Source organism: Sinocyclocheilus grahami, unplaced genomic scaffold, assembly GCF_001515645.1.
Source record: "Sinocyclocheilus grahami isolate Dianchi unplaced genomic scaffold, SAMN03320097.WGS_v1.1 scaffold26.1, whole genome shotgun sequence".
In the NCBI taxonomy this organism is placed as follows: domain Eukaryota; kingdom Metazoa; phylum Chordata; class Actinopteri; order Cypriniformes; family Cyprinidae; genus Sinocyclocheilus; species Sinocyclocheilus grahami.
Window position 1 is genome coordinate 296,643 of NW_015505205.1, and position 13,506 is coordinate 310,148.

At 35.2% G+C, this 13,506-nt stretch overlaps 2 protein-coding genes and 1 long non-coding RNA gene across 3 annotated transcripts; 2 read left to right on the top strand and 1 right to left on the bottom strand.

Annotated features, from left to right (window-relative positions):
• The first annotated feature begins 1 nt into the window (after window position 1).
• Window positions 2–3,632, top strand: LOC107565739 (pyridoxine-5'-phosphate oxidase-like). The gene is made up of 7 exons (XM_016251013.1): window positions 2–220; window positions 809–933; window positions 1,041–1,140; window positions 1,254–1,307; window positions 1,460–1,588; window positions 2,096–2,166; window positions 2,270–3,632. The coding sequence occupies exons 1-7, from the start codon at window positions 176–178 to the stop codon at window positions 2,433–2,435; spliced, it is 690 nt and encodes a 229-aa protein (XP_016106499.1). The 5' UTR covers window positions 2–175; the 3' UTR covers window positions 2,436–3,632.
• LOC107565730 (proline-rich protein 15-like protein B) lies at window positions 3,625–7,025 on the bottom strand. Its single transcript, XM_016251002.1, has 2 exons — window positions 7,012–7,025; window positions 3,625–4,154 (listed from the first exon to the last, which is right to left on the bottom strand). The coding sequence occupies exon 2, from the start codon at window positions 4,120–4,122 to the stop codon at window positions 3,811–3,813; it is 312 nt and encodes a 103-aa protein (XP_016106488.1). The 5' UTR covers window positions 4,123–4,154; window positions 7,012–7,025; the 3' UTR covers window positions 3,625–3,810.
• Window positions 4,650–11,438, top strand: LOC107565750 (uncharacterized). Its single transcript, XR_001606416.1, has 3 exons — window positions 4,650–4,660; window positions 11,061–11,149; window positions 11,236–11,438. It is a non-coding gene; the product is annotated as an uncharacterized lncRNA (long non-coding RNA).
• The last annotated feature ends 2,068 nt before the right edge of the window (window positions 11,439–13,506 follow it).

Below are 13,506 nucleotides of genomic sequence, written 5' to 3' on the forward strand. Positions count from 1 at the left end.
CGTGATAACGCAGGTTTGGAGTTGCAGGCATGAGACGTCTAACTATTTGCGCTTCTGCACGTCCAGCAACATCGGCAATATTGTGAAGTTTATTGAACCCGTTACCTTGACAGTCCTCAGTACTTCGTTATTTACCTCGTTTTTCTGCAGGAATTGTACTGACAGCGGCACCGACATGGATCTGAGTAACATGAGAAAGAGCTATAAGAGCGATCAGGAGGTGGGACACGTATATTTTAGGTTTATTTCAGGTATATGTATGACCATGACCTGAGACCCTATTCAAAAGACATATTATACAGAGTATCATATCATGAATTTTACATCAAAAAGCTAGATATGCAGAGCCGCCATTTTCTGTATTATTCTATAAAACCTTGTCAGTGTGCGTTTAAATTATTAGCCTTTTTATGTATTATCTGCAGCTAAATTGCGTGCTTGCCAAATGCCTTTTCAAAAATGCATGCATTGTCAGTTGACCTTGACTTTCAATCACTTACTAATTAAGATTATATGAAAAGAGACAACTTTAAACACAATTATGAGACAGCCTTTGACCATCAAACATGCTTTCCATATCAGTTATGCATGGGTTAGTGTTATAGTAATAGCATATTTGGTAAAGAGCCCTTTAAAGATCCTATTGGCTGAACACAGTAACAACAACACAGTAAAGGATACTGTACTAGGTCAGTTATGGGGTATTTAAAATTACTATGCCATATATGTCACAATGGAAAGCCAAGTAATTTAAAAATAATATACAATAAATGTATTAATTTTCTTATTTATCATTTTCATACTATAGTGTTTTGAGGAGGATCAGCTTGCTTCTTTAGATCCAATTAAGGAATTCGGCAGCTGGTTTGATCAAGCCACTAAATGCCCTGAGGTGGGAGAAGCCAATGCAATGTGTCTTGCAACAGCCACCAAGTAAGAATGGATGTCGTGCGGTTCATCAATACTTGGAAATAAACAGAGCAACTTAAATATAATGCATATATTTTCCCCAAAATTTCCCCTTCTTGTTTTCTCAAAAGGGATGGTCACCCCTCTGCACGCATGGTTCTTCTAAAAGGCTACAGCGAGGAGGGATTTCGCTTCTTTACCAACTATGAGAGTCGGAAAGGTACAGAGCTGGTGAGTCTTTTAAAACCAAATTTTGTTTAGAAAATGTCCTTATGGGTTTACCTTCTCATCGTTTTCACGTCTTGTATTTTTAAAATGTATTTATTTATTTTACAATCAAATAGGACAGCAATCCCCAGGCCTGTCTTGTATTTTACTGGGAACCATTAAACAGACAGGTAAGCTTTTTATTTTTTTGGGGGATCTCAGAATCTTCTCCAGCTAATTCTTTGGATAATCTTTTCCATATTTCAGTTTAAATGACAAAAAATGTAACACATTTTGAATGTAGTTTTTGACCCCATTGCATTTTTTTGTTGTATCCTAACAGATTCGCATTGAAGGCACTGTAGAGAGAATCCCATATGAGATTTCACGTGATTATTTCCACTCAAGGCCCAAGGGCAGTCAAATCGGGGCTGTTGTTAGCAGGCAGAGCACAGTAATACCAAGCCGACAAGTGAGTAGCATTATCACCACCATCCAGGGTTATTATCATTAATTAAAACTATTTAAAAAAAAATTTTTGCTAATTGAAATAAAGCTGAAATAAAATATAAATATTAAATGAAAACCATAAACTAATTCAACAAATGATGTTGTCTTGGAACCCAACTGAAATATATTTAAGTACTAAAATTACTAACTAAATGTAAATAAAAAATAAAAATAAATTACATCTAAAAAAAACTTATACAATTGACAAAAGCACATAACAAAAATAACAAAAAATGAAACTATAGTTAAAATAAAAACTGAAAATATAAAAAAAAGAAAAGCTAATTCAAACTGCAAATAAAAATAATAAGAGTATATAAATAATGCAGTTAACACAGCCAAACTCAGCATTAACTCAGCATTCAGCCAAACACTCATAATGATAATTATACACGATTAATGTTAATTATTTTCCTGGTTTGGTGCAACACCTGATTTATTAATAATTTGTTGTGTGTCACCCTTAAAGTACCTGAGAGACAATAATGCAGAGCTTGAGGAAAAGTATAAGAACACTAATGTACCAATGCCAGATTACTGGTGAGTAATTTTTGTTTATTAATATCAAATCCCTGTCTGTGTTTGTATGTAGACAGTTATATTTTAGTTTCATTTATTTTTATGGATATATATTTTTTCGCAGGGGTGGATACATTGTAAAACCCCACCTGATTGAGTTCTGGCAGGGTCAGACCAATAGATTACATGACCGAATAGTCTTTTTGCGGCCAAAAGAGGGAGAGACTGAGCTGGGGGATATGCAGCATCAAGCTGAGGGAGGCTGGGTATACCAACGCTTATCCCCCTAATAGAGGACATGCTGTGAAATCAACATCACCGTCTGTGACATCAATACATCATCATTACTTGACAGCGACTGTCGCAAATAATGCCACCAGAGCATCAACTGACTAGTGAAGACTTATCATTCCATATTCGTCCTGCATTCGTATCGTCTTAACCAAAACCAGAAGGGAGATTTATGTTGATAACTGCATACATGATTTTATGAATATAAATCATGTTGCATTACAAAATGGTGCTTCGTTGCAGCATTTTTAAGCCTTCAAGACGGACCTCAACACATTCTTAATCTACTACTTGTAAGTGCAAAGTCTGTTGACTGCCTGATGTTTATTAATAATTAAAAAAGCACAGCTGTACTTGCAGCCGTAATTGTAGTTTCAGAAAACATAGACTTTGGACTTCTGTCACAACAAGAAACACCCAATATGTTGCTCTGTTTGATGTTTTGCACATCTATAAATGTGTTAATGATAAACAACTAAATAGTCTACAAGACAAATGTGAAATATGATTAGATTGTGTGTTAATAAATGTGCCAAATGTAATGTTGATCTAAAATAACTGTCTGAATTTGGCTGTCATTCTGTAATGGATGGGGACTTTTTCTTACAGTAAATATACAGTAATAAACCCGTTTAATTTTTGCAGCGATGCTCATTGTGCTTTTTTGCCAGCAGATGGCGGTGGCGTTCAAACAACTTTTTGTACTTCTCCACAATTGAACATCTCTGCAATGAAATAAAAATCTTTATTTTGCATATTCTAACAATAACATTTAAAGATCTCAGTAAACAATAGGCAAGTACAAATTAAACAAGACAAATTAAAGCTATAGTTGTGGAGAACCTATTTCTAACGTGCTGTGACTTTTGACTGTCCTTGCCCTAATTGAATAATTTTATGATAAATGATCTAATCAGAGATATGCACAACTGAGCGTCCACAACCATAAAAAACACATGATCAAGTGCTAATCGAAGGGCACATCAAATTGCAACCTAAACAACAGTCTGTTTCCCACAGGTTTGAGATTAGTTATTACACAATAATGTACATTTTTATGACCATTCGCCACAAAATTAACGGATTGTGTGATTTATAAATGAGAGTTGGATAAGGTTTCTGTGTCTTCCTTGTCAGGTTTTTCCCACAGTGATAATAAGACATTTTATGAGCATTACAATATGGTGTTTATGATTTACATCTTGGGGTTGCTTTTCAATTAAAGTATGGCCGGTGAAAAATAATAATTTTCTGTTCCAGTATCTTCGCTGCGTCTGTGGTAACTCCACTCAACATGCAGCCTTTCAAATAAGAAAGAGTAAAAATTAGTATGTATGTATAAACAGGCTGCAAACTGTGTGCTTCGTCTGGAAGTTATTTTTCCACATGGCTCTTGTCAGTCCGAGCAGGTTCGGGGAAAAGGCTCGGGGTTTCCGCCAGAGTCGCGCGAATCTTCTTCTTCTCTTTAAACCGCCCAGAATGGGAGACTTTTACATGACGGCCCTTAGTGGCAGATTTATCCACTATTTTTTCCAGTCTGGCGTCTAAATCGCTGTCTGCGTCGTCGTTGCCCAGGTCTTTTTTCGCATTGTTGGTGCTGAAGTCGGGTGGTATTTCATACAGGACCTTTGGCTCTGACTTCTTTTTCCTCAGGAAGGTGAGCTTCCACCAGGCAGGGTCGGCCATGACAGGTGCGAAGGGAAGATAGCAAAGTAGACCTGTAACACGAATGCAGATTTGTTAGGTAGATGAAAGATACTGAGTAATGTTTCAAAATACAGATTCCAACTCGTAATTTAACAGCGAGTCTGCAAGCTGCTTATTTCTCCAGTCCATAGCATAAGACTCGTGCATTTATCACCAACACCCAGATGGTTTTTGCCCTAGGATGTGCTTTTATGGTTACAAAAACATATTAGAACATTATCATAAAGGCTCATTTGCATAATTTAGCACATTGTAAGCAGCAACACTAGTTCTCTCTGAGGTAATATGTGTGTCTCCTCATCCAATAATTAGATTAGAATAACAAGAGGACACCTGACTCTGCTGCTCAGCTGTTTAATTAATGAACAGCACCACTGGATCCCCTGTCACTCCCTTGAGATCTGAGATGCACCAAAATAACATTGCGTGAAGACACTTGAACAGCTCCTTGATGGATAACTTAGTATTTCGTCCTACACTGATAGAGTATCATTTGTTGTGTAATATTGGACAGACTGTGTATAGCTATTGTACACATCACAAAGGATGTACAATGATTTACCTATGTGATAGCAACCAGTGTAAACACTGGAGACTGGTAACACCTGGTAATAGTAATGTGTATGGCTGGTATCACACTAGGGTGTGTCATCTGGTACCTTAACAGCATTGTCATAGTCATGGCTAAATGGAATGTATGAATGAACATGTGCTGGGTCGTCCAGCGAATGCAGCAGGTTTTATAGCATTGGTGTGTGATGAGATTTTAAGTATCAGACCTGAAGTGATCTTTAGAAGGCACTAGTAAACACACCCTTCACTTGGCCGTTGCCACCCAATATATTTCTGGTAGAATATTGTTCAGTCATAGAGGGTTCACGCATGAAACAAGGCAGTGTCTCCATGTGAATGTACTTTTTATGGCGAATTCCACTACAACATGACAAGCTCATTTCTGACTTCCAGGTGCAATTCATTTTTGGTAAAATAAAGAAATTGGATTTAGATTTAGAGATCAGGCCAAAAATATTAGATGAGTTTTAGCAATGAAAAGCATTTTGGTAGACTATCTATCTATCTATCTATCTGAATATTTATTTAATATACTGTATGTTTTGTAAGTGTAAATATTTATTTATTTCAAAACTTACATTTTAAAAGAATTGTGTTTAAAATAATCGTTTGTACTTTGTATCATTCTAGCATATATTGATTATTGGGGGATGTAAGTTTTATTCTCTGCAAAACTGCTTTGGAACAATATTTATGCCCTGCCGTATTCAGAGCAGTCATGGAGGGTGTCAAGTTTGCCTGCAAGTCTAGGCCTGGACATCATACTGCTGCTGTTTGTGTCCTGAATGCTATACTTCTCTCTCTTCTGGGCCTGTAACATAGCATATCAAGCTTCCCATGTAGCCTACAGCCTCTCAAGAGAGGCCTTCATATAGCATTTGTTCATAACGGGCTCTGTTAGGAGAATTCATGATTAAATTCCTCTCCAACTACTCATGTTTGTTCATTTCACTTTAAATTCATTTTTCATTGTTAAATGGTTAAGACCAGTGTTACTACTTTAGTATCACATCGATACTATTATAGTTTTTATTAAATGTTTTGAATTTGTTTTTATGTATTCAGTTTTCATGTAAATTTCGGTTAAATTTGAGTAATTTTGTTGTGCGTTTTTGTCATTTTTATCAGGACTGTTTTTAAAATGTCTATATAGTTTTTATCATTTCATCATTTTATTTTTTCTTTATATAATATATATATATATATATGTTTTTCCTATATTGTACGGTTTTCTAAGACTTAATATTTCATTTTATAATTTTTGCTAACTTTATTTTTTGTTTTATTTCATTTCATTTTATTTCTTTTATTTTTATTTTATCTAATTTTATTTTGTTATTTTTAAATAATGTTTTATGCATTTAATTTAAGTTTTAAACTAAATCAGTCAAATTAAGAATGTGAACTCTAATGTTCTTGTATATGCAAAAAAAGGGCATCTTGAAGAAATACAAGAACAAATGCATGTTCACAAACAATATTTTAACAAATTCACTTCAAAACACAAAAAGGAGCAAGTGATCAGTTCTCACCTGACAAGATGTGTTCACTTCTTTCAAAGGTGCTCTTGGTTCAGAAGAACAGGTGTCCAGAAGAAGTTAAACCATTGTCGCATTGACAGCCTTGCCCCCTTTGTTCACTTAGTAACTTCACTTTACCGCTCAAGTTCAGTCTGCTGAGAGCTGCTAATACCTTCTCACCTTTTTGCTTCCCCTTCTCTTAATTAATCTCCCTACTGAATGTCTGCTTTGAGTGCAGTGTCTCATGCTACAGGTGTTCTCTTTCCCCTTCCTCTCTCTTGGTCCCTCCCTTACTCCCTCTCTCTTTATCAGTCTTGTTTTATCTCCCTCTCCTGCTCAGACAGCAGCCTATTGCCTCACACAAACACACTGTTTCAGTCCAAGTTGAACATTAGGTCCAACCCAATGCAACATGAGTAAATGTTACAGCCATGTGATCGAAAGAGGGAGGGCAATCCGAGTGAACGACCTCATGGGAGCGTGAAGTTGGTTTAACATTTGCATGGTCAACCAAAAAGGTGCTCACCTTACCAAATCAAGATGGACTGCAGAGAAACTCTATCAGTAAATAAATTCAGCCTATGTTTCTATCTATCTATCTATCTATCTATCTATCTATCTATCTATCTATCTATCTATGAATGTGAACTCTAATGTTCTTGTATATGCAAAAAAAGGGCATCTTGAAGAAATACAAGAACAAATGCATGTTCACAAACAATATTTTAACAAATTCACTTCAAAACACAAAAAGGAGCAAGTGATCAGTTCTCACCTGACAAGATGTGTTCACTTCTTTCAAAGGTGCTCTTGGTTCAGAAGAACAGGTGTCCAGAAGAAGTTAAACCATTGTCGCATTGACAGCCTTGCCCCCTTTGTTCACTTAGTAACTTCACTTTACCGCTCAAGTTCAGTCTGCTGAGAGCTGCTAATACCTTCTCACCTTTTTGCTTCCCCTTCTCTTAATTAATCTCCCTACTGAATGTCTGCTTTGAGTGCAGTGTCTCATGCTACAGGTGTTCTCTTTCCCCTTCCTCTCTCTTGGTCCCTCCCTTACTCCCTCTCTCTTTATCAGTCTTGTTTTATCTCCCTCTCCTGCTCAGACAGCAGCCTATTGCCTCACACAAACACACTGTTTCAGTCCAAGTTGAACATTAGGTCCAACCCAATGCAACATGAGTAAATGTTACAGCCATGTGATCGAAAGAGGGAGGGCAATCCGAGTGAACGACCTCATGGGAGCGTGAAGTTGGTTTAACATTTGCATGGTCAACCAAAAAGGTGCTCACCTTACCAAATCAAGATGGACTGCAGAGAAACTCTATCAGTAAATAAATTCAGCCTATGTTTCTATCTATCTATCTATCTATCTATCTATCTATCTATCTATCTATCTATCTATCTATCTATCATCTAGCATCTATATCATCTATCTATCATCTAGCATCTATATCATCTATCTATCTATCATCTATCTATCTATCAATCATCTATCTATCAATCATCTATCTATCATCTATCTATCAATCATCTATCTATCAATCATTTATCTATCTATCATCTATCTATCTATCATCTATCTATCTATCAATCATCTAGCATCTATATCATCTATCTATCTATCAATCATCTATCTATCATCTATCATCTATCTATCTATCTATCTATCTATCTATCTGTCTGTCTGTCCGTCTGTCTAGACTCGAGCATACTACAAAGTGAAAGTAAAAATTAATAAAAGTTATTGTCTATGAAAATAAAAGGCAATTATATGAGATATTATATGGGTTATTATAATTAACTAAAACCATCAAAAAAAACTTGAAATAAAATAAATCGAAATAAAATATATAAAAAAAAACTTCTTTTTTTTCTATTTTAGCTAATTTCCTAAGTAATATTTCTCATTTTCATTTAGCTTAATTTTGACTAAAATGGAACTAAAATAACTAAAACTGAAATATAAAAATAATAAAACTATATAGACATATTAATAAACACACACACACATATACATAACCATAGTATTATATGTGATATAAAATATCTCACACAGCGTACTTCCACACACACAATACATTTTGTGAATTTTTACTTTGTATTTGCAAATACATGTCTACAGTTATACCTTTTGACAAAGAAAATATAATTGTTTGTATGTTTGCTCTGGTTTAGTTTCATACTGCAAATGCAAAAGTCAGTGGTTTGTATTCACACATGGTTTGCATTCTTGAATATGGTTTTCACATATAAAGGATTTTTTCGGATTGTAGGGGGTTATAACAACAGAAGGACGCTTTCCACCTGAGCTTGTTCACAATTTCACCTCTGATGTTTAATTTCGCAAGGCCACCAGACAGATGATGCCCACATTTGCATAATGTGGGGAAATCACAGACTGATACTGGATCCCCAGCTGAGATAGGAGCAGGTTTGAATGTCATTCAAAAAATATGAAAATAAAGCATTGCCTATATGGTTCCCTTTAACTGTTACAGCCATTGTGCTTCACAAGACTATAAAAGAACTTAACCGATTTAGGATTAAAATTCTGCTTTCTGCTTTCAGCAAGGTGCTGAAATTGTCTTTGGAGTGATTAAAAGTGCTCTGTTTGGAGTACAGTGCAAGTTTCTTTTCAAAGGCCTCTCCTGTGTATTAAGCGTAGTGTTGCTGGAGTTGCCCAAGATATCCAAACTTTAAGAAGCAGAACTACAATCCTATCTTTGATTTTAACATTGCATAATAGTGTCATACTGACCTTTATTTCAAACTTTCTGCTTTATTTCTTTGCTGATTTTAATCTGCTCTGTCAGAAAACAGAAGACGAAATAGATATTTCTGTCAACTGTACGACGGGAGGAGCCTCTTGTTAGAAACACCTGAGACACCTGCAGTCATATTTACAGCCAAAGTCCCTTTGGCAGACACTTAGATAAGGAGTGTTGTGATCCGGCAAACAGAAAATCTATAAAACCACCTTGTTCAAATAAAACTGAGAAAAGAGCAGGATATTTACCATAAATTTATGTCCACATAAAGTGTAAGTTGAAATTGCAATGCATATGGTGCAAGAAAATGTAAAATGACTATTTCTTGTTGTTATTGCCAGCCCTGCTTATAAGTACGAAACAATGTAATATGACACACTATTTCTTTAAAAGGAAATCGCGCCATCTAGTGGACATACTACTTCTGATGTTTGTCACTCAGTCAAAGGAAAATGAATAGGTTATTTGACATAGTAAAACCAAATATATTTATTTTTCTTTGTTTTTTAGTCATTTATTAAACGCTTTTATCCGAAGCGACTTACAAATGAGGACAACAGAAGCAATCAATTGTAGTATTAAAACAACTAAAAACAGATCCAAAACTAAAAGCTAAAACTTTATAAATACTACCTATACACATTTTAAAAAGAAAGAAATTAAATAAAAATGACAAATGCATACAACAAAATTTCAAAACTTAACATTTAAATGAAAAACAAAAAATAAAGCTAAAAACAATTCAAAATATTAAAGAACAAAAGGTATAAGAGTATAATGATTCTAACATAACACTAAGCCAAACACCAAAAAAACAACTACATATGTTTATGTACAACCACACACACACACACACACACACACACACACATATATATATATATATATATATATATACATACACATTTATAAATTTAATATATATATATTATTTCATTTCCATTTAGTTTGTTGAAGTATTAAAATAACTCAAATTCAATTAAACTAAAACTTAATAAAATACCTATACAGACATAATACATTTAGACATAATTGAACTAAAATTAAAATAAATAACAAATACAAATAATACAAATCAAACGACAGTAGTTTATCAGTAATCCTAAAAATAACACTGCCAAACTTACTAAACTTGCTAAAAAACAACAACTTACTGACACATAGTAAGAAATGGTAATAAAAACTGAAACAGAAGCGAAACAAGTAGAAGGAAAGAGGAGAAATAAAAAGCGATACGTTATAGATAGATATAGATATAGAAGATATGCGTTTACCTTTTGAAAAGTAAGCAAATTAATGTATCTTTTTCTTCCTTTTTATATATACGAAAAGTACCATAATAAGAAAAATAAATAGGCTACAGATGATCAAAAACCATTTAATTGTTTGAGATTTGCTGTTGCATTGAAGGAACTTTTCTGAAAAAAATAATAATGTGTTGAATTGACAGCTTTTTGAATGTGATATAAATAACTTTATATTACCAGATTCGTAATTATGGAAAACAGTGTGATAAAATGTAACGTATTAAGAGATAAAGAACACGTAATAATAAACAATTATTAATGATTAATATATAAACGTATATTACATGGACATACCTATAATTAATTATTAAATTATTAATAATCAACATTTTTGAACCATCTTAATTTTATGAAATAAAATTAGTTCAGTATCCACAACATCTGAAAGCGTGAATTAATTACTATAAATTACATTTATAGATTTAAAAAAAAAAATTTCCAAAGGACCATGACACAAAAAAAGACTGGTGCACCAAAAAAAAATTACATTTTAAAATAGAAAAGCTCTTTTAAAGTGTTATAATATTTTACATTTTGCTGTATTTTTCATCAGAGCTAATTATTTTAATGTGAGATCTGCAATTTGGTAAAAGGATAGAATTACAGACAAGCAACCATTATCGTATTTATAACACATTTATATCCATTCTGTAAATACACATTATAATCAGCGTGCATAATGCGCAACTCCAGAGTCTGCAGATTTCATCTGGGTCTGGGTATGGTGCTGAATAATTTTACTTTTGCAGGTCCTGATGGTGTTGCCAGAGGTGAGGATGCGCTTTCTCTTCTTGAAAACTCACAGACACGTGGCCATTTCATCAATGAGCTGAAGGAGGTACAACAGCTCATTGTTACAAGTATTAGACAGAATCTTTAGTCTTCACCCAAACCAAACTTTTTTTCTGTGTTTCTGTGGGTCAGTTGGAAATGTTCCTGTGCCAGCGGCTCAGTGAGATGCGTGAAGAAGGTGACTTGGTGACCATGAGTCAGTTCCAGCTTGCTCCCTCAAAGATTCAGGCCCAGACTCCCGAGCGTGTGCAGGCCATGCTGGCAGACGTGCGTGACCTGCTAAACGGGCTCACTTCAGTACGAATGCAGCACCTCTTCATGATCCAGGCGTCACCACGGTAACTACACACTCAAACATTTCATATGAAAAAATTGCATTTTAAATCTGTCATATCTGCAATCTGGCGTATCTGAAAGGAATTGTTCACCCAAAAATGAAAATTTGCTGAAAATTTACTCCCCTTCCAGCCATCCAAGATGTAGATGAGTTTCTTCATTTGAAAAGATTTTGAGAAATGTAGCATTACGTCACTTGCTCACCAATCGATCATCTGCAGTGAATGGGTGCCATCAGAATGAGTCCAAACAGCTGTTAAAAACATCACAGTAATCCATCATACTACTCCAGTCCATCAATAAACATCTTGTGCAGCGAAAAGCTGTATTTGTAAGAAAGAAATCCATCGAAATGTTCGGATACTTCGGATACTTCACCCAGAAATGAAAATTCTGTTATTAATTACTCACCCTCATGTCGTTCCAAACACGTCAGGCCTTCATTCATCTTCGGAACACAAATTAAGATGAAATCCAAATTATGAAATTCGAGAGCTTTCTGACCCTGCATAGACAGCAACATAACTGAAATGTTCCCAGGCCCAGAAACGTAGTAAGGACATCGGTAAAACAGTCCATGTGACATTAGTGGTTCAACCGTAATTTTATGAAGCTGCGAGAATACTTTTTGTGCGCAAAGAAAACAAAAATAATGACTTAATTCAACAATTCTTCTCCTCAAAATCACATCTTCCGCCATTATCAAGAATGTTCATCAATGAGCTGAAGGAGGTACAACAGCTCATTGTTACAAGTATTAGACAGAATCTTTAGTCTTCACCCAAACCAAACTCTTTTTCTGTGTTTCTGTGGGTCAGTTGGAAATGTTCCTGTGCCAGCGGCTCAGTGAGATGCGTGAAGAAGGTGACTTGGTGACCATGAGTCAGTTCCAGCTTGCTCCCTCAATGATTCAGGCCCAGACTCCCGAGCGTGTGCAGGCCATGCTGGCAGACGTGCGTGACCTGCTAAACGGGCTCACTTCAGTACGAATGCAGCACCTCTTCATGATCCAGGCGTCACCACGGTAACTACACACTCAAACATTTCATATGAAAAAAATTGCATTTTAAATCTGTCATATCTGCAATCTGGCGTATCTGAAAGGAATTGTTCACCCAAAAATGAAAATTTGCTGAAAATTTACTCCCCTTCCAGCCATCCAAGATGTGGATGAGTTTCTTCATTTGAAAAGATTTTGAGAAATGTAACATTACGTCACTTGCTCACCAATCGATCATCTGCAGTGAATGGGTGCCGTCAGAATGAGTCCAAACAGCTGTTAAAAACATCACAGTAATCCATCATACTACTCCAGTCCATCAATAAACATCTTGTGCAGCGAAAAGCTGTATTTGTAAGAAAGAAATCCATCGAAACGTTTTTAAAAGGGATACTTCACCCAGAAATGAAAATTCTGTTATTAATTACTCACCCTCATGTCGTTCCAAACACGTCAGGCCTTCATTCATCTTCGGAACACAAATTAAGATGAAATCCAAATTATGAAATTCGAGAGCTTTCTGACTCTGCATAGACAGCAACATAACTGAAATGTTCCCAGGCCCAGAAACGTAGTAAGGACATCGGTAAAACAGTCCATGTGACATTAGTGGTTCAACCGTAATTTTATGAAGCTGCGAGAATACTTTTTGTGCGCAAAGAAAACAAAAATAATGACTTAATTCAACAATTCTTCTCCTCAAAATCACATCTTCCGCCATTATCAAGAATAACTCTGCACATAAACAATGCAGGCGTCTTGGTACTCTCCATAATGGCACCCTAGGGTGTCGCGAAGGAGAAGAATTGTTGAATAAGTTATTTTGGTTTTCTTTGCGCACAAAAAGTACTCTCGTAGCTTCATAAAATTGCGGTTCACTTAATGATGTCACACTGACTATTTTACCAAAGTCCTTACTGCATTTCTGGGTCTGGGAACATTTCAGTTGCATTGCTGTCTATGCAGGGTCAGAAATTTGTGTTCCGATATTGATCAAACAGTATTATGGCTTATGGATTAATTGATGGACTGGAGTTGTGTGGATTATTGTGATGTTTTTATCAGCT

Excerpts from the sequence above, each read along its gene's own strand:
- LOC107565739 (XM_016251013.1), top strand. The coding sequence starts at position 176 with ATGGATCTGAGTAACATGAGAAAGAGCTATAAGAGCGATCAGGAG. Across the intron at positions 1,308-1,459 it reads GGGAACCATTAAACAGACAG|ATTCGCATTGAAGGCACTGT; the intron begins GTAAGCTTTTTA and ends GTATCCTAACAG. Across the intron at positions 1,589-2,095 it reads CAGTAATACCAAGCCGACAA|TACCTGAGAGACAATAATGC; the intron begins GTGAGTAGCATT and ends TCACCCTTAAAG.
- LOC107565730 (XM_016251002.1), bottom strand. The coding sequence starts at position 4,122 with ATGGCCGACCCTGCCTGGTGGAAGCTCACCTTCCTGAGGAAAAAGAAG.